The sequence below is a fragment of the Solanum pennellii genome, chromosome 1, assembly GCF_001406875.1.
Source record: "Solanum pennellii chromosome 1, SPENNV200".
Lineage (NCBI taxonomy): Eukaryota > Viridiplantae > Streptophyta > Magnoliopsida > Solanales > Solanaceae > Solanum > Solanum pennellii.
Genome location: NC_028637.1, coordinates 86,115,732 through 86,143,041, shown reverse-complemented (window position 1 = coordinate 86,143,041; position 27,310 = coordinate 86,115,732). Strand labels below are relative to the sequence as shown.

General features: G+C 32.5%; 1 protein-coding gene and 1 long non-coding RNA gene across 3 annotated transcripts; one reads left to right on the top strand and one right to left on the bottom strand.

The window, feature by feature from the left end:
* Positions 1-7,651: 7,651 nt before the first annotated feature.
* On the bottom strand, positions 7,652-9,882 carry LOC107015161. Its single transcript, XR_001456302.2, has 2 exons — positions 9,691-9,882; positions 7,652-8,375 (listed from the first exon to the last, which is right to left on the bottom strand). It is a non-coding gene; the product is annotated as an uncharacterized LOC107015161 (long non-coding RNA).
* Positions 9,883-11,584: 1,702 nt separating this feature from the next.
* Positions 11,585-27,121, top strand: LOC107024616 (anaphase-promoting complex subunit 7). 2 transcript variants are annotated; one of them, XM_015225643.2, is made up of 18 exons: positions 11,586-11,824; positions 12,504-12,572; positions 12,774-12,824; positions 13,017-13,154; positions 13,249-13,311; positions 13,555-13,670; positions 14,036-14,120; positions 15,227-15,286; positions 17,342-17,387; positions 18,962-19,035; positions 22,219-22,269; positions 22,352-22,552; positions 22,634-22,678; positions 22,767-22,860; positions 22,982-23,127; positions 26,026-26,255; positions 26,455-26,515; positions 26,813-27,121. In XM_015225643.2, the coding sequence occupies exons 1-18, from the start codon at positions 11,756-11,758 to the stop codon at positions 26,897-26,899; spliced, it is 1,686 nt and encodes a 561-aa protein (XP_015081129.1). In that variant the 5' UTR covers positions 11,586-11,755; the 3' UTR covers positions 26,900-27,121. The 2 variants fall into 2 exon arrangements, with proteins under 2 accessions (XP_015081185.1, XP_015081129.1); XM_015225699.2 differs by lacking the exon at positions 12,774-12,824 and having other exon boundaries at positions 11,585-11,824.
* Positions 27,122-27,310: the final 189 nt, after the last annotated feature.

Here is a 27,310-nt window from a genome sequence, read left to right as displayed (position 1 = left end):
AGAAGCTCACAATCTTTCATAAAAGTCACAATTTTTCATTAAAGTCGCAACATTTTCATAAAAGTTGTAACTTTTAATATAAAATTCGCAACTTTTCATATTTACAATTTTTATGAAAGGAGAAGGCTAGTTTTGAAAATAAATAAATTATGGGAATTCTGATTTGTGGTGACGTCACGTAGCGGACATAAGTTTTTCTTTTATATATATAACTAGGTAAATTACCTGCGCTTTGCGGGATGGTGCACTACGTCAATACTTCTGAACATTTGATAATATAACTATTTTCGAGAGGGTAAAGCCCTATGATAGATTTTCAAGAATATTTTATCCAAAGAAGATATGAAATGTTTTTTAATCTTAAAATGGAAAAGATTTGATTCTAAGTGTTTATGGATTTTGTTATTAATTCTTTATTGTTCATCACCAAAGTCTTTCAAAAAAGATATGTAATTGTTTCATTGTCTATATTTGTATTTTCAAAAAGTTGCACAAACATTTTATTCATCAATTGCGGGAGTTTTCTCCTATTCATGGCCTCTACATACAAAATCTAAATATTATACATCTTATATTAGTTGTGTACTTGATAAGTTTATTTAAATATAAAAACATCTCTTGGATTTCAATGAAATAACGTATGTCGTTCAAATAAATTGGATTAAATGATGTCTTGGAAAGTCCCTTATTTAAAATCATACGCAGTCGATGACACTACTTTATTAAAAAAAGACATTTTGTTGTTTACGTTTTGATCGATATGGTTAAAATTTTATCTTTTGGGACTTTTAATCTAGAGTTTATAAGGAGATAATTATTTCTTTAATATTTGATTAATATAGTTTCATCCTACTTTGAGGGGTAATTCATCAACTCCAATCCAACATTTGAACCCCAAACGTTTGATCAAGGTTGAGTACAATACTTACCATTCCACTACATTCCTTTATTATTTGAAAGTTACTAATCGATTGAATGTCTTGACAAGATAGAAAGTTAAATAAATAAAACTACAAGGTACTGTGGAACCACCTAGCTTTTGAACACTCAAAGTCCATTCTTGGACATCCCATGGATCTTTTAGCCACGGAAAGCTTTATAAAGATCAAAGTCATTTATTATAAAAGTTTAGGAATTCTTATCTACATGACACCAATAGTCTAATGATTACATTAAACTCTTGATTAACATATCTTCAACATGATGATCAAAAGCATAAACATAAACAACAAAGTCTCAAACATATACTCAAAAACAAAAATTTCTAAAATAAGCATAAATTAGTGACTGTAAAAACACATACCAGGATCTTTAATAATAAAATGAAATATAAAGGAATAAGTCGAGCCCACTGAATGCACGTTGTCCCCTTAAGGAAATTATTTTATTCTAGTACTCGAGGTTTAAAGGAATAGATCCTCTCAGGATAGAAAATTTTTATTCGCCAGTGTGTTGATATCCTCTCAGGACAGAAAAATTCTATTCGCCAGTGTGTTGATACAATAACAATGGTGTCGATGAGCCATTAAACAAAAGCAAAGTGCACAAATATTTATTCATGCAGAAGAAGAAAAAGTTCAAAATTTTCGTTGTGTTAAAATGAGAGAAAAAACCTCTATTTATAGACGACAAAGGGTAGTGTGAATAAATGTTTATTGTACCTTATCGAAAAGGTCACAACACTTTGGACAAGTCAAAATCTTTCATAAATGTCATAATTTTTTTATAAAAGTTGCAACTTTTCATAAAAGTCGCAACTCTTCATTAAAGTTTCAACTCTTCGTAGTCACAATTTTTTATTAAAAGTCACAACTTTTTCTAAAAATCACAATTTTTCATGAAAGAAAAGATTAATTTGAAAATAAATAAGTTAAAAGAGAATCATGGTTTATGATTGCGCCACATAGGCTGACAAAAGGTTCTCTTTTATATAAATATATATGATTTGAAGTTTTGTTTATGTGACTAGTAAGGTCAAAAGTTTAAATTTATATACTTTTAAGATTATTTTTGTAAATCACACATATATTTGTTTAGATTTCGTGAATCGCGTTTAACTATTGGATCACTTTCACAATTTCTTTTAGTGGAGTAATATGCAATATTCAATGTGTGAGAAATGTCATAAATAGTTTCTTAATTATAGGAGTAGGTCTAAAATCGTCCTTTAACTATATTTTTTTTGTCGGATTTAGTCCTAATTATTAAAAAATTTATCAGTTTTGGTTTCTTAACTATAAACTTATCGATTTTAGTCTTTTAAGTATCCAAAAATTTTATCAGTTTTGATCTCTTAACTATACACTTATTGATTTTAGTTCTTTAAGTATTCAAAAATTTATCAGGTTTGATCTTTGTCATTTTTTTATACAAATTGCTTAAGTTTATATTAACATAATTCTTTATGAAATTAAATCATGAACCCATTTTTTAAGTTGGTTCTCTATCCCCACAACTTTTTCTTCAAATTTCTCATATGAAAGAAAAATAACTTCAACGATTAAAAATAAAATTAACGAGGAAAGAAAATATAAGTCCTAATTTTATTCAATGGGGGATAAATAAAGCATACAATTGTTGCTAATGACTTGAATAATTATATTCTCATCTTTGGCGGTTAACGGTTCATAATCAAGACAAATTTTTTAATTTTATTTTTCATACAAAAGAAAAATAAGAGATTTATTCCTCAATCTTTTTTATATAAAATAAAATGAATAGAATAATAAAATCAGTTTATTTTTTAAAAAAAATTGTAAATCTATTATTTTATAAATTTCAACTTTTAAAAAATTAAACAAATTCTTTCAATTAAGTTGTTGGAGTATAAATTTTGAGTTCAATGGGTGATTTTTTTTTGTACAGTAAAGTTTCGCATATTGAAGTCATTAGTAGCAATAATATGCTTCATTTAGTTCATCATTGAATAAAATTATGACTTATATTTTTTTCTCGTGAATATTATTTCAAATTGTTGAGGTTAAAGTGCTTTGCATAAGAGTATTTTGAAATAAAAGTAATAGGGAGAGAGAAACAACTGGAAAAAAAAAGCTAAAAGATTTAATTTCTAAAGACATAAATTTCATTAATATAAACCTAAGTTTTGTATAAAAATGGACAGAGATCAAACGGATAAGTTTTAAATGTTTAAAGGACTAAAATTGATAAATATATAATTAACGGACTAAAATCAATAAAATATAGTTAAGGACGAAATCTGATAAATTTTTGAATTGTTGAAAGACTAAATCTGACAGAAGTATAGCTAAGGGACCATTTCAGACCTATACTCCTATAGTTAAGAGACTATTTATGTCATTTTCTCTTCAGTGTGTAAATTATAACATCACATGGATGTCCACCTAAGCACACTAATTTGAGTAACCCCTAGGTCAAATTGATAAATATCAATGCGGAAACAAGCAATTAGAAACTAATCACCCTATTAAAATATAGGCATATTCTTAACTAAATCTTTAAACACAATTCTTTGTAAAGAAACACAAAGTCCTTCCCAAGGAACTAGTATAAATCGGTAGAAGCTCTTTTAAGAGTACAATTTATAAAATAATTAAGACACAACTCTCATCATAAGGAAATTGGAAAAAGGCATGGTTTTTTTTCTAAATTTACATCGAAAAGTCAATTATACGCTTCAACTATCATAACGATCTATTTACACACCTTTACTACTTAAAAGTGAAGTTAATATCACCCCGATATGTACAAAATCACTCTCAGAGTATATGGTGTATTACACTCACTGCCACATCAATACTACGTTAGCGCCATGTCAAAAATTGTAATTTTTTAATATCTTATTTACTTTTTTTTCTTTATTACTTAAGTTTTATTTATCATTTATATTTTACATTAATTAATTCCTAATCAATTATTAAAGTTCTCTAATAATTATGTCTACTTCATAGCAAAATTGTAAATAAGAAACTTTTAGCAATGGCCACCAAGAAAATTGCCCATAATCTGGAGTTTAGTCGTGGAGTTGAAAAATTCTTCCGTTCCAAAATGTACCTAGAAGAAGGTTGCTTCAGTTTCTTCCATTGATTGGTCATGGAAAATGAGCTTGCATTGTTATTTGTTGCAGCATGTAATTGTAAATATTTCTCATATCTGGGCATACAATATTTGTTCTTTTTCCACGTTCTTTTCGAAGGTTTCTAAATAAGTCGAGATAATAGAAGAATAATTTTCTTTTTATTTTCAATCGATCACTCAATTCACTCAAAAATATCCGTTGAAGCTTCAACAATTGAAACCTCTCAAAATTTTACTCCTATTTGGAGTAATTTGTTTCTTGGTTGCTTCTTGTTATTGGTTTATTTTAAGCTTAATGGGGTGTGAAGAAGATGAGGAGAATAGGGTGTAAGAAATATTTTGATTTTTTTTACTTTAATAATTATATGACGTGCATGATTTTTTAAAATTATTATTATTTTGTCATGTCAATTTTAAGGGGTAAATAAATTCACTTTTAAATAGTAGAAGTGTATAATAGGTTGTCATGATAGTTTAAACATGCAACTAACTTTTCGATACAAGTTCAAGGAAGAACCTATGTTTTTCCCCCAAAGAAATATGAGTAGAAACTGTTGGAGATCATCATCATCTTCACGTACGAAACATTATTGATTCCCTACAACTAGACTATGTTAAGTGGCAAGCAAGAGTAGTATTAGTGCAAACAACACGTACTTGTAGACATCATCGGTTGATCTGAATCCATCACATAACATCATGTAAATAATCAAGGAAACATGAAACTTAGAGATATAATTAGGACCCCAATCTACTTAGTCACCAGTCTTACTACCGGCAGTATTACCTTGAAACTCATACATTCTATCTCATGTCACCCCACCTCATTCTGCTTCCAACTCCACCAGCTATGTCATTCCACACCCATATTATATCATAACCTAATCCGGACCACTCATTCTATCAATATCAGAATCCCTTTACTATTTACATTCATGAATTCTAGTTTAGTAGCAACTTTGTTAATCGGTCTAGTACTTTCTTCAAGATCTCATGGCAAAAATCTGGTCCTTCGCTAATTAGTAAACCAAATGTAAAATTCTTACTAAACTATCTTCACTCAAATCACCTAATCATATGTCCCAAACTACCTAGACTGACAATACAGTGCAAGCTACTGAATAAACAAAACTCTAGTCAATAAGATAACTTAACAACCACCTAAAACATGTCAAAATTATAACAATCACGTATACCTAATTCTTCACACATTTTAAGCAACCTAACTACCAAGAATCACTTAGACATCATCCATTGCATTTAACATATAATCTCCATCTACACAAGAACCATCTCAACATTTATATATAAATTTTTTGGTCACTCATGGAACATGTAACAATCACACTATGAAAAAGTAAATCTGATTTACTTATGAAACCCACATAAAAACAATAAGATGTACCACGTGTGGTACCAGAGCCAACCATTAGTAATTTGTACCGTCGTAGTATCTGAGTCAACTTTATAGATATCATGTACTAGGTGTGGTACCCAAACTAATCGAATATGTATCGTGTGCCAATCGAATATGTATCATGTACCGGACGTGGTACTCGAGCCAACCAAAGTTATTATGTATCAAACGTGATACTCGAGCCAACCAAAATATATTCTCTACTGGGTATGATATCCGAGCCAATTAATAGTCATACAATCATAGTCACGATGAAATACAAACACACTTATAAATATAAGTCAACAACACTTTCATTGCATGAGAATTGTCAATAAGTTATTATTCCACATTGAAACTTTATGTTTTTCTCCAACATGCATTGTGCAAGTTTTACTGTAAAAATAGTTAACACGCACATATTAAATAACTTAAAAAGCATGGAACCCGATTATCCATATATTAACACCCCTATGATAACACCCAATAATAGCCATAAGGTCAAAATCAACAATCAAATACCTTACTGTACTAACCATAAACACACATTTATTCACCCATAATTCGTGCCCAAAGGCCTATATATGCAATCTCTTTGATAATTTACAAGATATTATACGTTAAAAGACAAATCTAACTACTATGTTTAGCCTTATCCACTAAGCAACTACTGAAAAATTGAAACATGAACTTTTGTCTCCGTTGTGAAGCTTTAACTTGTTCTTGGTCTAAAATAATAACATCAGTACAGAATAAATCACAATTCACATTTTCTGTCATTATAACTTAATCTCAGATCCTTGACCAACCTCATGATTTTCCCACCCAATCCAAGGTTTTCACACAATTTGTTCACCTAGAACTATCAATCTCATGATTACACTAGTGAATTATGGTAAATAAATCAAGAACATCTCTACAACAACCAAATGTCTTACACCTAAAAATATTTATCAATTTAGATTTTTCTCACCTCAAGATGATTCTGCCCTAAGACTACACCTCTAAGGCCTAGGAGTCAAAGTACCAAGTTAGGGGAACGAATCACTTACTTGGGTGAAAGATTCCAATGGAAAACTGATGAAATTTGTTCAGGGTCGCCCTTACTCTTCCCCAAAATGCACTTGCAAAATAATGGGAAGTTTTGAGAAATTTTCTACAATAACTGCGACTAACCCCACTAGTGGCCCGTAGGGAAAATTAATTTGGTTTCTGTAGCGGCGTGCCTCCGCTGTGCGGTTGCACAGGATGGAACCTCGAAAATCCTTCAAAATTGCCCATTTCACAATACAAATATGAACCTTGATGTTCCAAACCAAATCCTTCACAACAAGTTCAATGTCGATATTTCTATTCACCCAAAATCACTTATGAAAACTCATATGGACTCCTTGACGTCTTGACTAAAAGGAAAATCAATTTTACTTAGGCGTCTAATATAATGCCTAGCTTAAATTTTTTCCAGTCTACCCTAACATGATATTTCTAACTCCCTAATCCAGGAGCTTTCTCACCCACATTCTTTTACAATAAGCTCTCCCTTAATGACCCAAAAAGTCATTATAATACCAAAGCATTGATGATATGTCGCCTTTGTTGATAACAATATTAATTTCAGAAAAGTTATCAAGATCGATGAGGTTCAAGCTTCAGTTTTGATGGAGAAACATGTGTTGGAGATCATCCACTCAATTTGGAGTATAAGATTGTGAACCTTAGAGGAGTTTTAAGATAAAGGCATAGGGAGTCTCAATGCCCTTATTATTGAGTTTAGAGATTTAGCAGAAGCAACTTGGGATAGCTTATCTTAGGTGCACTGCTTTTAAAAAACAAAACACCTTTAACACTAATTATTTAATAACAACAAGAAAGTCTTCACTAATAATTTTTTAGCCAATAAAGAAAATCCATTTGCTGGCCATAAAATAATTTGCCACTAAAAATTACTACTTGAGACCATTTTTAAACTTAATTTGTTTCTCCCTCCAAAAAAAATTTCCATGACAGAAAATAAGATTAGACCTATTCTCGTAGTGAATGTAATGACCTTCCAGGTAATTATTTATGACTTGCTAGGACTAATAGTCTGATCGCTTGGTTGTTAGTTTGATTTTTATGCAATCAACAAATCAAAAGACTGCTGATTCAAGGGATTGATAATAATCATCTTAAATAAAAAATTTAAAATACATCAAAATTTCAAGATATATAATCTTACTCATGTTGTAGAAAGTACTTTCTACATTATCTCTGAAAAGCAAGTAACACATTCTTTTTTAAATCAATGATGTAAAGTTGAAGACAGGAGTAGACACTAGACACCAATATTTCATTTAAAAGGCCAAGTAATGTACATCAACTTTTAGTAAGTGATACTGTTTTCCTATATGCCTTCTAACTCTTACCCAACTTTGCCTTTACGATCGATCTCACAAGGAGTGATATCTTTATAGTTGACAACTTCAATTCAGTATATGAGCACAAAAGAAAAAGGTAGTCACTTGCATTGGTAGAAGCAACTATCTACTTGGTAGATATATCAGAAGATGGAGGCGCCTTACTGGTGGCAGCAGATGAGGAACTTACTGACTCTTCAGCTTCAACAAGTTTCCAGAGTCTTTCTTGAAGGAATCGAACTCGATTCTCAGTTTTACGGAGCTTTCACCATCTATAAGTAAACCAAAGCACAAGTCCTCCATACACAACTATATAAGAACCCCAAACATAGGGGTAAGTTTCTGCATTCTCTTTGATATTCTGGTACTGTTCTTGTATCTTGTCTGTCCAATTAGTATATGGGAAGCTTCCCAACTGCTTTTCTGCTTCAGCTGATTGTTGACTACTTTCACTTTTTTCCTGAGAAGTCATCACTGGTCCCTTGATTTATCAAGAGAAAACCACCTCGTAGATGTTTGTTGCTTGGCTGCAGGAAAAAAGAGCAATACTTGGTTACTTAGAGGAAGAACATTATCCAAGACTACAAATGCTAGATATTATTTTGTCTAGACCCTCCATGAGAGGCACATAATACAACAACATCATAGTGAAATTTCACTAAGTGGAGACTGGGGAAGGTGGAGTGTACGCAAACCTTATCACTATCTTTTTTTTTATAATCGAGAAATCCATCTGTGACCTACCCTTTGGACCAATCACAACCTTCTACACTCGGTGGATAATGGGTCCGTCCATCTACCCTTCTCCACTTAAATACCGGGCTTCGCTTTGCATGGTGTGGGGTTAGAACCTGCGACCTAAGACCTTATCACTATCTTGTGGAAGTAGAAAGACTGTTTCGAAAAGACCCTCAGCTCAAGTGCATCAAAACCAAGGATTGAAAGCATACCCGTTAATACAAGGTGCTTGGAAAGAACTGCATAATGCAAAATACCAACTGATATGGTCATTAGTTGTGTGACTGAAAGTTAAATACGGTGCTCAAGTTCATATTATAAACCAAGATATCAAACCAAACTAACTAGCAGAAAAGTTCCAAAAGTTAAAAGAGGTTACAGATTACTAACTTCAGAAAAGGATCATGTGAACTATTTACAATGCTTCTACGGAGAGCTAGAAGAGCAATATTGAAGTGAGTACTTACAGAGATCACCAAAGAAATTCATGTGTAGACTTTCTCAACCAAACAAATTTCAATTACAAGGGAAAACAAAGATATAAAACAACATCTATTTAGCTTCAAAATGTGAGTAAGCAATTCTGGATCAGTTTGGTGATCTGAGACGATTAAACTAAAAATCTCAACAAAGCTAACTTTTTTTCTTAATCATGATAACAACTTAGAACAGGCGAGAAATGGACCATCAAAAGGATCTTTCCCCAACAGAGTCTTATCTAAATATCATATCCCATTATCGAATTATCCGCAAAAATGATTTGACATATCTCTTTTCGATAGTTCAACAAAATAAACTTTGACTAACATTTTGAAATTTAATCACTTCCCGTTTTGATATGGTAAAAATTTTGAATTATATCACTTCCTGTATAATTTGAATTTTTAAGTTTCAAGAAATTCCAGTCTAATTAGCTTCAACTACTGGTTAAAATGTCTATAGATATGTGAAAAAACACCAAATAGATCAGTACAGAGGGAATTATCTCCATCAAATTTTCAAACTTCGATTCGTCAAATACCACCTTAACTCTAGCTCTAGCTACATGATTCTACTACTAAACAATAAAAGCAACAACGATGTGAAATAACAAAACTGGCGTACCTTTAGCTGGAGTTATTTCTCTGCATAGAAATGTCGATCTTTCTTGGAGAATTCCTCCTTCTAGCACAGATGCAAATCAGAGAGAAGAGAAGATCGCCAAAGGTGAACAAGGGTGTATGAAAGGGAGAAGAATAGAACCTATTTCTATCTTTCAACTTCTTTTGCCTTTTAATCCTCCAAGGTATTAGATTGGTAAACTTTGGTGCGATTTGTTTTGCCTTATATTTTTTTTTCCTTGATAAATTATTTTAAGAAAATAAAATAAAAGTAGACTTCTTTATTTCATATTAACTGAATCTGTAAATTAATATACGTTTTGAGAAAATTATTAAAGACATAACTTAAATGATATTTTCTATATTCCCATTTATGAATCATACATATTTGGGAAAAGGGTCTGATATACTCCTCAACTTTGTCATTTAGAGTTGATATACCCCTTGTTATGAAAGTGACTCATATATGCCCTTACCGTTATACAAACGGCTCATATATACCCCTGCCGTTACAAAATGGCTCACATATACCCTTCATTTAACGGAAGTTAAAAAATTAGTTTTAAATTTATATTTTTTACTTCTAATTTTTTTTTAAAAAAATTATTTAGTGGTATATATGATTCTTCTATCAAAGTTCAATGTATATTTTAATTTTTTTCATACATAAATTATTTTTTGACTTCTTTTATTATAATGATTTGAGTTTCTTATTCTTATTTTTTTTCTTTCATTCCTTAGTTTAAAGAAAAAAATTAAACTATTTTTTTTGTGTGTATTGTAATTTAATTTCGTATTCGAAGAAAAAATTTGGTCATCTACAATAAGTTTTACAAGAATATTGGTGAAACATAAATAAATTTGATTATCAAAATAATAATTATAAATTAGTCATTGAAACAAAAAAAAGTTAAAAAAAATATGTTTGACGAGAATTAAATTTACTCATATGGGATTATTTTTTAGAAAAAAATAATAAAAATTTAGGTTAAAATTATTTTTTTTCATTTCCGTTAGAGGAAAAGGGTATATGTGAGCCATTTGTTTACAAGTAGGGGTATATATGAGCCACTTTCATAACAAGGGGTATATCAGCTCTAAATGATAAAGTTGAGGGGTATATCAGACCCTTTTTCCTACATATTTAAATATTGATACATAATTAATTCTTTAATATTTTAAATATGCATTCTATTTAAACATCTTAATTAATAAAAACAAATTAGGTCTTTGCTATTCTCGTAGTAATTAATTACTATAACTTCCTTTCTAATGTTATTCTTATTAAAAAGTAAAAAATTAAAATAAAAGTGAAGTTGCAAATAAAAGAAGTAAGATGGAAGTGAATAGTTAAAAGAGAAAATTATGCGGTTAAGCAAATTTATACTACTTGATTGTAATCATAGCTATAGTTTGCAATAATTACCATTCACGACTAACATTATACATTAATTATGTGGGTTGACTTCGAGTTTGTATAATTAGCCACGTTTGTATATTAATTATGTGGGCTGATTTCGAGTTTGTATAATTAGCCTCATTTGTATATGTATAATTCGCCGGGATATACAAATACATATGTATACTATACAATTATCTAATCAATATACATATGCAATTCACCTCTCTCCCACTCTCTGCCCTCTCTCGCTCGCCTCTCTCATCTCTCTCCCAATCTCGCTTGCCATATATATAAATACATATGTATAATATACAATTATCTAACCAATATAAATATATAATTCAACTTTCTTTCATTTTTTGCCCCTCTCTCTCCTTTATATGACTAATTGTAATTATCAAACTATAGATATAAAGAATAATTAAACTATTTTTTAGGAGCTATACGTGAAAGTCCCAATGATTAAAAAGGTCAGTTATGTAATTCCAACCTTCTCCCCAAACAGTTGTCCCCTTGCAACCTTAAAGCTGTATAAGGGAATTCAAAAAAGCGAGCGGCTTCGAATTCATCAATTCTTTACACTCACTTTCACAGTTTCAGTCTCCATAAACGACCTCTTCTCTCTATCTCTCTCTTCTTCATCAAACTGAATTCTCCTCATCAATCAATGGACGTCCCGAAAGACTACATGACCACTCTGTTGGATCATGGCTTGTTCGCTTCTGCTCAAATGCTCGTAAGTTTCTATAACCCTTAGGGTTTTTGTTATCTAATCATTCGATTTTTCTTTTTCTTCAGTTTATGAATTGAATCATTCGCTTGCTGTTTTGGATTTCATCGTTTTTATTTGCTCCATACATGATCTTCATTTTGTTTCTCTGGTGATTGAAATTTACCTGTTCACTTACTGAGCTTGAATTCTTACTTACATTGTCTTATCTATACTTGTATTGATTTTGTTTCTTTGGTGATGGAAATGTACCTGCCTCTGCTCGGAAGTTAATTTTAATAGCCAATATCTGTTTCAGGTATCAATTCTGTTTGTAATTTAATGGTTAAGTAATGTTAATTCTGTTTCTTTGGTGATTGCAATAAAGGCGTCTTCCATAAGTTTTGAAACAAGTCCACATCTCAAGGCTGAGAGTTTGGTTTGTTTCTATTGGTGATTGAAATTACGTCTTCTCAAATGCCTATAACTTACTGATATTGAAGTCTTGCTTTTGTTGTCTTAGATATTGTTATGTTGGTTTTGTTTTGTTGGTGATTGAAATGTACCTAACTCTGCTTAAATGTTAATTTTACTAGCAAATTTCTGTTTCAATTTCACCATTTTAGGTATCGTTTCTGTTTATAATTTATTGATGTCATTTAATGTGTAAGTAATCTTGATCTTTTTTTTGGCGATTCCAATCTAGGGAAGTTTTCTTGTTTCGTCGTCTTCTGTGAATCTTGATACAAGTCCGCACCTCAAGGCTGAGAATTTGGTTTGTTTCTCTTCTCTCTTCTATTCATCTTCAGGACAGATTTGGAATTTTAAAAAACGATGTTAAGTTCAGCTAAACCATGATTTTGTATGTTTATGATTGGTTTGTTGATTTGGCTTGAGTAGAGCAGAATGGATACAAAAGATTTATATAGCAAACCCTGACTAGTTGAGTTGTTTGTCACTATACTTTGTTATTCAGGTGCTTCTTGGCGATGCTTTACTTCGGGAGAAAGAGTACAAGAGAGCTGTTGTAAGATAATTTGGTTTAATATGAATGAATTAAAATGTTCTTATTGGCATTAAATATTGTATGCCATATCAGAGTTTATATTGTTTGTGCTTTCGACGATTTGATTATTAGTAGTTGGCACATTTTTATATGTATGGTACTAAGATTGATTAGATAGTGTTAATTAAATTATTTGGTTTACTAATTTGCCAGCACGCGTACAAGCAAGCATTGCACTGCCACAGAATAATTCCGAAGCAAAATGCATCAGCAGTTAGAAGTTCATTGTCTGCATCAACCAGGTCATCATCGCCAAATTCTTTCAACATTTCTACGGTCAATGAGAATGAGGTATCTTGACTTATAACTTATTGTTGGAAATGTTGAACTAGTCAGTGCACTACTTATGGTCTTTCTCTCCTTCTAATTTTTCATCTTCATATAGGTGAAGTTCAAAATTGCATCATTGTATTGTGTACTCAATGAGAATAGAGCAGCTCTTGTTGAGGTTAGTCATATTTGTGACTCTATTTGGTGTAGACAGTTTTAGAATGTTGGATAGATACCAATCTGTGACGAAAAAGCCAAAAAGGAATTTTGTTTTTTCTTGGTAATTCTTTAATGTTGCTGTGTAATTTTGTAATATTGTTTCTCTGTATAGCTGAATATAGACATTTAGCTTCACCTATATGTATAAATTTGCTTTGGAGAAAATTTTCAGTTGAAGTCTTTTTTCCATAATATGTCACAGATGGAGGGAATTCCCAGCAAAGCAAGAAATATGCAGATGAATCTCCTGATGGGAAAACTGTACCGAAATTCAAGACATACTCGTGCAGCCATTACATGCTATAAAGAGTGTTTAAGGTCTTTTCTCTTTTTCATTTTTCTACAAAAGCTTATTTACCTGTGATAGTTTATATGCATTTTCTTATTTATTTTTCCTTCTTTTGATGTTTTTCTTAATTTCTCGCCTTCTACTTTTTTAGTCTTTGATATTTCATGTAAAGAAAAGAATACGCTGAACAGTTCTGTTGCTCTTTCTCTTTGTAGTAATTTACTTTTAGCCTTCATATTCCTTCTTGTGTCCGTCCCTGTTTAGTATCACCCACCATTCTTTGATCATTCTGCACAAGGAGTGAGCAATATGAAGTGTCACCAGTTATTGGTTGCATTAGTTAGTCATCTCAGTCTTATCCATCTTAATGTTGTTGCTTTCCTGTTATTCATAGGCATTGCCCTTGCATCATTGAGGCCATCATTGCTTTGGCAGAAATGGGTGTTGCAGCTAAGGATATTATTTCATTGTTTCCACAGGTTTGTTTTACTGGATTTTCAGTATATATATGTGTACTCTCCTTTTTGTAAAAGAGATGTTAGTTAAACACTTTTCTTATAAACATTAGACAGTTCTACTGTTAAATGCTTGGTCGTAATAAACATATGTTCAATAAGAATGCCTAGCGGTGCATTTCATTTTTAGTTTCAATTTGTTAATGCCTAAAGTTGTGCGTCTGAATCCCCCCCCCCTGTATATCCAAATGTGTAGGTGATTAGTATTCATTCTTTTCGTCTAACTTCTATTTTTAGCTTCAAATATGAAAATTCAAATGTAGATCTTCACATGCGGTTGACAATGCTATAGGTTGTGGTATTGCATGGTTAAAGTAGTGAATGGACAACAATATGTCTCTTCTTTGATCATAACTTTCTTTTGATGTAGTTGTCATAACATCAAGGGTATCAATGCTTAGTTGAATAACCATTGGAGCTAGAGTTGTCTACACATCTTTGCTATGCCATGCCCCTGCTGCAGTATGTTATGGACAATTACTTTTGTGCTTTAGGTGAATAGGGGATAATCTTCTGATAAAATATGAACACCTTTCTACTTGGAAGAAAAACAGGTCTAAGTTGTATTGAAGGGAAAAGTACATTTAACACCTGAGTTATAGATAATTTCTTATACCCTGCCCCCATAGTGTCAGGAATTAAAATAACTTTAGTGCAACTTGCAAGATGTATACGAGGAGCGTAGATGGTAAATATCATCATTTATTATAACTGGGATATACCTCTGTTTTTGGATCTTGTTTCTGGACGGGTTGAGGTATCTGACTTGGAGGGTATTGCCCCTCTGCTTTTATTTCACCTCCTCTCTTGTTAACGGTCCAAGGAGGAGTAAAATTCACCTGTAGCCCTCCATTTTTCTTTTCACGTTCCAACCCCTGCATTCCCTTTTTAGAGTCAGAGACCATGGGAGCTAATGATAAATAATAACATGAAAGATATACTGATTCTATTATCTTGCTTGAAACTGTCATTTCATGAGTATAATTAGTTAGATGGAGTTTTGTGCAGAATTCATAACATGTTACAGAGCAATAATCGTACACTATTTTGCTTACTTTTGGTCATTGCAGACCCCAACTCGAGGTGCAAGGTCTACTTTTGATCATTTTGATTCAAGCCGTTGGTTGCAGGTTAGTGAACAATTTATATGTTTTAGCTTGCTTTCACTAAATAGACTGAGCTGTCTTTGTTAATCTGATTTTAATTTTTTTACTTTTGTGCTGCGTTTTGTGTGTTACTTAAATTAAATTTGGATATGCTCACGCGATTTCAATATTCACATACTGACAACTTGTTATTGGGTTTTTCAGTTTCTTGAACGTAGAATTTCTTTTTTCTGTTTCTTATCAATCCCATTGCTGGTTACTTTCTCGTTGTGCTACTGTTCATGTAGGGACACTGGAGGAGTTTCTTGTTTTGTTTCCCTATTTACAAAGCCAAAGCTAAACTAGCCCATGTTATTTTTAGTCTAACTCCACATAAGAGTGAGGAAAGTAAAGAGGATCTTAGGTTTCTATATCTATGTGGGGTCGAAACCCAGTGCTACGATGAGTAGATGACAACTTTATATAGGAGAATGACATGGATAATCATGAATGACCTATCTCACAAAATATTTTCTCAATGAATGGGATGCCATTCTGATGTGAAGTATTACTATCTTAGAAGATATCCTTAGGTTACTTACTCATGAGTTGATAGATCAAGTGGTGCCAAACTTGCTATGGTGGCAACACATGAAAGCCACAAACACAGGTTCTCCATGTGGTAAAAAATGAGTGAATTCACAATCAAGGATGTGGCGTGGTTAATGAAGTAGAACAATGTTTGTAGACTAGGGTTCAAATCCCAGTAGAGACAAAAAAATACTACTCAGTTAATAAGTTATGTGAACCTAGAAATAATAAGACTTTTCTTTTGATACCTGTGGTCTTAAACATGTCGTAACATTTGGGTGGCTATAAAAGTGTCGTTAAGGGTAAAATGGAAAGTTTAAGTTAAATTATTTCTAAATTTATAAATAGGTCATTCTTTCTAAGACAAATTAAAAAGGAAATAGAGTTGCATAGATTAAAATAATGATCTCTCATGTGTGTAAGCCTTGGTGGATAGAGCTGTTAGTACTTGCGCTGGTGTAAGGTAGCATGTACCTAGTGAAATAGTCGATATGCATGTAAGTTGACATGGACACCACCATTGTAAAAAAAAAGAAGAAAAAAAAAGAAATGTTAGTTGAGTTGGATATGGAATTGTTTGTGAACAATTGTAGGCTCCCAATTAATGTGCTGATCCGAGAAAGTATTGTGCTTAAGATGTTCGATCTCTGCATATCTCCGTATATTGGCAGAATGTGCATAGAACACTATATTAGAAAGTTAAATAGAGGCAGACTGTGTTTACTTCTTCAGCAAAAATCTCTTATCAGATATGTATAGAAACATATAAAATTAATTAAGAAATGGTCAACATACAAAAAGTTAACTTGTAAAGGGACTCTTTTACACCAATTGATGCATAGAAATAGGTAAATATCAAATTAAAGAATTACTTACTCCATGTCATTTGTTCGTCTTACTTTCCTTTTAAGTCCATTCAAAAAAGATGCCTCTTTTCGACTAGTGTAAAAAAGAAAAAAACACCTCTTTCCATTTTTGGCAACTATTTAATTCTAACTTTCCACACAATTCGTTTTGGTACATTCTACATATCTTTAGTTTAAAACCACAAAATTCAAAAGTTTTCTTTACTTTCTTAAACTCCTTGCCAAGTCAAAACCAAACAAGTAAATTGAAATGGAGGGAGTAAATGACTCAAGTTGGAAAGTTTAAGGAAAATAACCATTTTCAGTTAGGAGAGTACAAGGCCTAGTGCTAAGGGTTGGTCGGAAGAAGGAGAGAAATGGGGAAAGAGGTAAAATTTGAGATCCCTTGTTCTGTTGGCTTTGTTTCCATTTCCTTACCATTTTGATTCCAACTTGGTTCAAATTCCTTGTGGTTCACATCCGTCTTTTAGTATTTGAACTTGTCAACTATAATTGCCAACTCTCAAGCTCCTAAACAGGTGACTATTTAAGATCTTGTCCGAAACTTATCAGTGAAATGTTCACTTTGTTCCAGTTTGTTAAGTATTTAAATTGAATTCATAATGTATATCTGATGTTCAATTACTCTCTTCATCTTGTGCAGCGTTATGTTGAAGCCCAATGCTGTATTGCTTCAAATGATTATAAAGGTGACAAGCTTTACTGATTTGGAATGTGCCAGTTTGACTATTTTAGCTTAAGCCTTGTTGTTGCCTATGTTGCTCCGGCTCTCCGAATATATGCCGCAACCATGTTGGATTTTCCAAAACACAATACTTTTGGAGAATCCAACAGGCACCTATCAATATTTTTGAAAAGTCCGAGCGACATTGAATTTGTTGCAGTCTTGCCGTGTCCTTTGAAGCTATTTCTTTCAATTACTTTGGTTTGACCAGATGGAGATTCCATTTGAAAATTTATCCTGCTTTTTCTTTCTAATATTCATGGCTATGCACCAGAAGGATGTGAGATATTGCTTTCCTGACATGTATATTCATGACAGCGTCACTTTTCATGGCGTAATTTTGTAAAATGGTTTATCTGAATGTAATGAGATGTGCAAAAGCTAAAACAAGCAGATTCAGAAGTGTTGTGTCGACAATAGTAATGCATCTATAAAGCTACATTAAACTAGTTTCATTAGGTAGTACTCCCTTTGTCCCAAATTATGCATCCTTTCTATTAACTTGTCCCATCACTATCCACTTTTATAGGAGGAGCAATTTTCCTCTATTCTTCAATAGTTCTAAAATTTTCTTCTTTTAATAAGGTCAGTATAGAACTCGTACTATGTTGAAAAACTTCCAGATACTTGAATTGATACAAAAGGAAAACTTTCCATTCTTAATTAATAGGGAGGGAATGTTAAGATTACATGCTAATTTGTAAAAATCATTAATATATAACTGAGAGCTTTCAGATTCAGTAAATTAGTTGGATTGTTGCACTACTTTCATACTTGAATTTCCAAATGAAGTCTGACAAGATAATCAATTATGACTTGGAAAGTAGATTGTGGAAAAACTGAAGCTATACTAAAACGAGGAATTGTCAAAATGCTGGAAAATAGCTAACCATAATTTATTGGTTTTGTTGGCATGAACCCCTTATTGGTCTTGTTTAGTTTAATGTTATACCTCTTTGTATCTCCTTCCCTGTTTATACAAGTTTGTATCCTATCTTTACTAACTTTAACTAATACTTAGTAATATCCATTTATATCTCATACAACACTCATGGCCTACTTTGGGCATACTTGGCGAAATTTTCTCAATGTTTTTATGTGTTGTAAAATTCTCACAAAAGAATCTTGATTGATTTTGTTATTGAAATAGACAGATGTACTAGAAGCTAAATTTATTAATTAATGTTAGTAGTAAGATTAGTAAATATCATATTTTTAGGTAACTTAAAATTTCTGATATCAGCTAATGCAAAATATTTATGAATATAATTCTTTACATGATATGCTATGAAAAGAAATTAAATAAATTAACAAAAATTCAAGGCTGTCCATGACCTGATCATAGAATAATCAGTATTTGAAAATTAACTTTTCCCTTTTCTTTTGATACAGAGGTTGGTTAGATTTTCAGAAAATAATTTGGGGAACTTGATATTTTTGAAAAATGTGAATATAAATAAAAAGTTATATATTCGTTTATACGTTATGCTAATTTTTGTTTGATTTTCCTAATCACAGTGTGCTGTTCTTTTTCTGCAGGTGGTTTGGAATTTTTTGCAGAGCTTCTGCGACGATTTCCCAATAACATACATATTCTGCTTGAAATGGCTAAGGTTAGGGCATAATGAATATATGAAATTTTTTTAAATATGCAACACATACCATGCCACTCCTTTTATTCATATGGCCAAATACATTGATAACCCCTTAAAATTGACATGGACGGCTTAGTTAGACAGTTTTTAACTTTGCCACTGACCACATATATGTCTCATGGATATCTGATTCTAGCATACCTCAAGTGTGAGTTGTAATCTTTGATGACATGTCAAATAGGGGAAACAACGAATGACACGTTTATATTTTGTAAAAAATAATTCTAATGTTTTATACAAAAAGTACTGTACACCAATCAGGGCGGACCCACTTAGAGTCCTCCGTGTGCTCGAGCACTCATTAACCTAGTATCGGATTATATATATTTATGCAGAAATTAAGAAGCATTGGTATAAATTAACATAGTTCACCCAGTAACAAATGGTTTGGTTGTCCAATGAGCACCCATTAACTTAGTATCGTATTATATATATCTATGTAGAAATTAAGAAGCATTGGTATAAAATGAACATAGCTCACCAGTGAACAAATGGTGGGTTGGTCCAATGGCTCATGGTGGGTGCTTACGGTTGTCTTAGTGCTGTGTCTGAGTTTGAATCTCACTCTCAATGCGTTCTCTTTTTAATTTTCAAAACCCACTCTTATTTCTTATTTATAGTACTGCTGCCCTTTTGCTACTTTTCCTATAAAAGAGGGTATACAAATAAATACTTTTCCTTTCTTCTTTATTTATTCAAGATAATACTACTCCCTTCATTCCTAAATAATTTTCTTCACTATGCAAAAGTTAAGTTTATAATTTTCAAAGCTAAATTAAATTAAAATAAATTAATATTTTAAAATTAAAATTTTGATATTAAAAAATTATACTAAAAGTCCAATAAATTACAATTTTTTATATCCATATGATAAAAAAATATGTCTTAAAATGTTGTTCAAGATTGATATTGTTTGACTCTAGAAAAAAGAAACTATGACAGGTGAAAAGGAACAGAGGGAGTACTGTTTTTGCTATTGATTTCAAATATATTTGCATTTTTATGACAATTGTTAAATTTATATTTTGTGAATGGTTGCTAAGTGAGGTTCTGGCTGGTTAGGCCTAAGGGGTTCATTTGAAACCTCTTCGGCGAAAAATATAATATTTATACATAGTTAAAATTATAAAATCCGCCAGTGCACCCACCCTTGCCCCCCCCCCCCCTTTGGTTCCCAAATCTGAAAAAACCTTCCCACCACTGATGCTCCCCCCTCCCCCTTCTCTCCTCTTCTTCCTGTTCCAACCATTGAAGTTCACATCATATGCAGTACTTGAAAGGAAGGTTTATTTCCATTGGTTGAAGAAGGCATTATGATGATCTTAACCTTCTTGAATAGTGGAAAAGATTCACTTTTCCTTCCATGTCTCTTCCGAAAGATTTCAACAAGTTAAAGTCCTTGCACATGTACGATGGAGACATGCAAAAAGAGAACCAAAATAATTTTTTTAAAATAGAAGGATCGATTTGAAGCCATTCTCCAGCATGTTTCTTTGACTTTTTCTAGATCGGGTTGATATTTCAGTGTCGCTATAGACTGGGTGTGGGTGTAGGATCTGTACCCAATCTGGTCAACCGGTTTTGGTACTTTGACCAAATTTGAGGGAGGAATTCTGGAGAGTCAATTTTTGTAATCAAACAAAAAGTAATGTGAAATTGAAGAAATGGAATGCCTTGTATAGATAAATTTCTATTGTCACTTCCTTTCCTTTCATCTTCTTCTAGGGTTCTCCTCTTGAACAATATTTTCTCCTTAAGTTTTCCGCATAGTATCTCATAATTTAGGTTTTATCGCTCTACTTTTAGATATTTGAATTATATTTAGCGAGTCCCCGCATCCATATCCATACTTGGATCTGTTATCCGTATCCCGGAATCTTACAAATTTAGATCATAGAGGATCCGACCTCTAGATCTGCACCCGTATCGTACACCCGCACCTTAGTCTGAGCAACTTAGGTTGCTGGGAAACAGAGATGGGTGAGTGAAATGAGAGTGAGGAAGGTGAAAAATGTTGAGTTGCATGGTGATCTTTTGATTCCAGATGAAGCTGATTAGAAAAGTTTTTATGGTGGTTGATGAGTCATGTAAGTAGAGCTTTTTGTTATTTGGATTCCTTTGTTGAATGATCACGGGAAAAGAGTCCATATTTTCCAGTGAGAAGGAGTGTAGGCCGAAACTCTTTTCATCTTTTTCTCCTTTGAAAGGAAGGAGTCTGATGGTTAAGGTGGCATTGGGTGGATTTAATGGTAATTGAGAGTGTTTCAGGTGTTGTATATGTGAAATGGTGCAGAGATGGTAAAGGTCTGAAGGATATGAACATCAGCTATGAAAGCTGGGAGAGAGAAAAGAGAAGTGTTCTAAGCCAACCTAAAAAAATGTCTTGCGCTCAAAAATTAGGTAGAAAGCGCGCATTTGCCATGTCAGCCATGGGTATTCCTAAGACACATGTGCCAAGTCGAGGTGTCTTACTGGTCACAAGGCTAGATAAGGCGTCTAACTGGCAGTTCGTGCCAACTTTTATGGGCTATCTAAGTACTTGGTCTTCCTTTTACAGTTGTCCTCTGTGTGTAGCATGTCAGAGGCATGAATATATTAATTGAAATAAATATAAACAAATTACTAAAAATAAAGCCAAATTATTTGAAAGTAATTGTGCTTTTTCTTTCTCGTGGATCAAATATTCTCTACACTGGCTTTCTCCTTTACTAGTGTCACATGTGTAGATAAGTAGAAGTAGTGAACTATAAAATGCCTTGAATTTTCTTTCCATGTTCTAGATTTGTCTGGTCTTCTCATTGAACATCCAACTCCAATCATGCACATTGAACTGTTCGTCAAGGAAATGCCTTATTTTAATGATCGTTCTAAATCACCCAGAAAAAATCCCACATCAAAACTATATTTTTTTTTCTCTTTACAGCTTTTAGACTGTAGAGAACTACTGTTGGTATGTGTTTATTTTCACGGATGATTAAATGCTCATCGACAAAATAAATAGAATAACTCTCTTTTGATGAAAATTGTTTTTATCCTAAACTCTTAAAGGAGATGTTGTCTTAAGTTCCCTCTGTAATTTTTATTCTGAAAATGAGAAAATAAGTTATTGTTATCTCTTATCTCGTGTTTGCACTTATGAAGGTTGAAGCCATCATTGGAAAAACTGAAGAAGCTATTACAGATTTTGAGAAGGTAAAACAACTGCTGCGTGCTGATGTGATATTTTATCGTTTCTAAATATACACTACATATTGATATTGCATGGTCTCTGCAGGTTCGGTCCATTGATCCATATGTTATTACCTATATGGACGAGTATGCCATGCTCTTAAAGCTGAAATCTGATAATTCAAAGTTGCATAGATTAGTACATGATCTCCTGAACATAGACCCAAACAGACCTGAAGTTTTTGTGGCCTTGTCTGTCTTATGGGAAAGGAGAGATGAGAGAGGGGCTCTATCTTATATTGAGAAGGTTAGTTTTGTTGAGTTATAGTTTTGAAATTGTTATTCACTAAACAAGAGTAGACTGATAATATTTCGTTTTTTAAACCAGAGCATCCGCATTGATGAGAGGCATATACCAGGTTATATAATGAAGGTGCGCTTGAGATATTTTCTGCCTAGTGGAATGCTTTTCAATAGCACATAGTTTGGTTATTCTTTTTTCTTTTTTAACCAACATCTAGGGAAATATATACTTGTCAATGAATCGACCTGAAGCTGCTGTAGTTGCCTTCAGAGGAGCTCAACAATTGAGACCTGATCTTCGTTCTTATCAAGGTTTGTTTTCAAGAAGGGTGAAGTTTCATTGTTTGGATTGCCAGCATCTGCTTCTTTGAATGGTGCCATTGTGTTGCTCCACTCCTTTTCTGAATTGAGTTTCTTACAAATACAATTCTAGGTTTAGTACGCTCTTATTTAGCGATTTCAAATATTAAGGAGGCACTATATGCTGCAAGGGAGGCGATGAAGGCCATGCCACAGTCAGCAAAAGCTCTAAAATTGGTGGGTGACGTACATGCTAGTAGCACTAGTGGGAGGGAAAAGGTATAATTGACTTTCCTTCTTCTGGATCTTTTGATATTTGGTATTTCTTATTAGCACTGTGTAAGAGGATGAAAAAGGTTTAGTAAGATTTAAAACTAAAAGAGGTAACACCACTAGGTTCTCATTCACATATTATTGGTTACAATATCATAAAGATGTATTTAGACCTATTTCAAATTGAATCCTTAATATGATTTGGCATGATTGTTAACGGGAGAGATGGAAACACACATTTTCTAGTGCACTTGAACTATTGACCTTAACTAGTTTACACACAGCTGCTTGCACTTGGCTGTAATGGAGAATGAAAAAATATATTATTTCTTGTCAATTCAGTAAAAAAAAAATGTTTGATTATGGAAATGTCTGGGTAGTGCTCTAAAGTACTTGTAAAGTATTCGAAATTGTTAAGAATTACTTCCTTTGCCCATAATCAGTTACTTTTATGCTTAGAAACTATAACATGCAGTATAGGTCAAACATTGAAAAATTAATAATTTATCAAAATCTTTCAGAATGTCAATCTGAAAGTAAAAAAGTAGTTTAGCTATGCAAATAATAATCGTGTGTCACATCTTTTGGGACACTTTAGTCCTCTTTACCAATGACCTCGTTTTGTTTTTCACCTTTTTAATGTCCAATATAGAAAACTAAAAGTTGAAATAGGTAAATCTATTATACATAATAAGGAAAATGATGATTTTACAACACATTTTTAATATGCAAAAGGGTAAAAGAATGCCCTAAACTATGCAAAATTGTTACTTTATTGAGTAAAATGGTCCTTTTATTGATAAACATATTGTTGCTTTTCTTTTTAAACATTCTTTTTATAATATTTTCTTTTTTAAAGAACCGTCTTCTTGTTCTTTTTCCTTTTAAAATCTATTTAACTAATAAAAAAAGTGAGAAATCTTTCTTTTTCTTAATGTCGTTTAATTAATTAAAATAGAATAATCTCATACTTTTTTAACAATATATATACACACACACACATACACGTTAATAGTTTAAAAAATACATAAGGTTATTCTATTTCAATTTATTTAACTAGATTAAGATGGAAAAGGAAACTAATTCCTACTTTTTACTAGTTAAAGGGATTTTAAAATAAAGAAAAAATTCTTTACAACTAATATCTTTATTAGGAAAAGAAAGTTTTTTTAAAGTAACAATATGTTAATTAGGAAAAAGACATTTTTGACCCAATTAAGTTACAATAGAGATATTTTGGACCAAATTGTTAAAGGAGGACAGTTTTACTCAATTTCACATAGTGTAAGGGCAATTTTGACCAAGAATAACATACCCAGTGTAATCTCACAAAGTACACTCATAAAGTGGGGTCTGAAAAGGGTAGAGTGTACGACTGTAGTAGACCAAACCTCTACCTCAGAGGTGAAGTAGAGAGGTTCTTCCCAATAGACCCTCGTCTCAAGAGAAGGGCAATCTAGAAAAACGATGTGATGGAGTAAAAGAGGCAATAGATATTAACAAAAACAGTAGATAGTAGCAGAACAATGCTACAACAAAATATTACTATTATTGAACTACATAAAAACCATAGCTACAGAAACTGAAGAACAAGAAATCATATATAGCATTTTTGACCATTTTCCATTTTTAATACAATGATTAGTTAATTTTTTTCTTTTTGTGTCAACTGTATATAGGTATATAATTTTCATTTGACATTTTTCTTGTAAAGAAAATTCAGTTTTGCAAGACTTGTGATGTGTTTGGTATGAAGGAAAATGTTTTTCACGAATAGTATTTTCTAGAAAGCATTCTCGGTGCTTCTTTTCCGGCGTTTGATTGATGAACAAAATATATGTTAAAAAGTATTTCCTAGTAATTGATTGGTGGATAAAAAATATTTTTCAAGTCTCTTTTTATTGTTTAATCTAGTGAATTTACATAAATTTCCCCCTTAACTTAGACAAATTCTTTTGAAGTAACCTAAAGTTGGCGAGGGTCCTATTACCCCACAGGATCATTTAAATTCACAATAAAATACACCCTTTTGATACATTTCCACAACAGCCGTGTTGTCAAGAAGCATGGGCACATAAAGGAGTATATATACAGCACCAAACCAATGTAAAAATTCCACAGGACACTCTCAATTTGAACTATATGTTTATGAACTTTATTTCTTTTTCAACTTTCTGTCTCTCCTCTTTATTCTTCTTCCCAATTTCATACCCTTAATTTGCTCCATGCCGGAGGCTCCTTCCATCTTGCTCTCCACCGCCGATCAATCTCCAATGAAGCCATCACTATCTTATTTTATTTTATCTTTTAATAAACTGTAAGACTAACCATACCCAAAATCAAATTATCATGAGATTCAAATTCGAAAATCAAAATCACTGTACTAATGATGGGATTTAAACTCCATTGAAATGGAGATTTATAGTTCTTCTTATCCAAAAAGGATAGATAGTAACTCCAAGAAAAATAGGAAAAGAATAATCACCCATCAGAAATAGAATCAGGGACAAAAGAGTTTAACAAATAGGAAGAAAGAAAATAAGAAGCAAAAAAAAAAAAAGAACCAGCACCTAACGGTGTGGTCTAGTGGTCAATGAAGTGGTTGAGTACCTCTTATGGTAGTACTGAAGCAAAAAAATTCTTTCAGCTATCTTCTAACTTACATATTTCTGAAGATCTATAAGGTTCATGTATGTATAGATGATTGGGTGGCTTTGTAGATAACCACATCTTTATGTAGGTTCTCTCCTTTTTGGCATGCATCTTACATACGTGACTTCTTCCCACAACATTAATAAAATGTTACCTTATAAATTTTAAAACAACTTAACATATAGCTGTACTTCTGAGTAGCACTTTATTTGTTTCTTTTTCTTGAAATTCAAGTACCTACTCCTTTTACAGGCGAAGAAGTTCTATGAATCTGCACTAAGGCTGGAACCTGGTTATCTTGGAGCAGCGCTAGCCTTGGCAGAATTGCATGTCATTGAAGGTCGAAATGGAGATGCTGTTACTCTCCTTGAGCGATACCTCAAGGATTGGGCTGATGACTCGTTACATGTTAAGCTTGCCCAAGTGTTTGCTGCTACAAATATGCTGCAAGATGCCTTGTCACACTATCATGCAGCACTGAGGTTGTACCTTCTCTTTGGATGCTATTGCAATCTGTTCCTGCCCAATCTTAAGGAATTAGAAGTGTCGGATAATCAATCTCACAAAATCAGCCCTTTATCTAATCTATTATGCTTTAATATAAAGTAAAAAAAAAAAATGGAGCAGTTTGCATGAAAATAGCATAATTCTTGATACTTACACCAATACTCTGCCTATCAGGATAAATCCTCAAAATGAAGCTGCAAATAAAGGATTGGATCGCCTGGAGAAGCAACTCAAGGTTTTGTTTCCTGTTCAACGTGAAAGCAATCTCTAAATATGCTTGTTTAAAATCTAATCATGCAGCATAGTTTCTCTGCTAAATATTGTAGCTAGTTGTTCTTGAACTTCTCTATTCATGTATACATTGGAAAATTGACTGTGGGATACCAAATTCACTTGGCTGTACCTCTGGTTTACATTGCTTTGCTTCTGTTGTCATTGAATTTCGTAACTTGAATGAACTTACACCAGGACTTCAGTAGACAGTTTTTTTTCCCCCGCTGTTTTCTTAAATGAACCAATCCATTTTTGGCAGGGAGTAGACCCTGATGCTCCAGAAGAAGACGAGGAGAATGATGTGGAGGATGCTGATGCAGACCAGGAAGAAACCGAGCTCTTATGATGTGGAATGGAAACAACACATCATAAGATAGGCCCCTGTTGTAATTTATTGTAGTCTCTTATTCTGTCAATGTAAATTTATCCCTGTTTGAACAAATTTATTGACATAAAACTCAGCTTACATGAGCTTTGGAAAGCATATTCGCTCCCATCCTCAAATAAATGAGGAAGATTAACTCCAAATGAAAGATAGTTTTATTATATGATGATATGTGTTGATACAGGCAGTTTTATGTAGTAGCTGATATCAACTTATTTGTGATTGCGAGTTGATATAGAAACATCATCATCTGTTTGTGTAAAACGTAGACGCAGTGCTTTTCTATTTCATCACAACGGAGTGCCCAGACCTCAAAATGACAATGGGTTTTACCAAAAACTAGCTCTCTTCACTGGTGACCACATCAAGTAA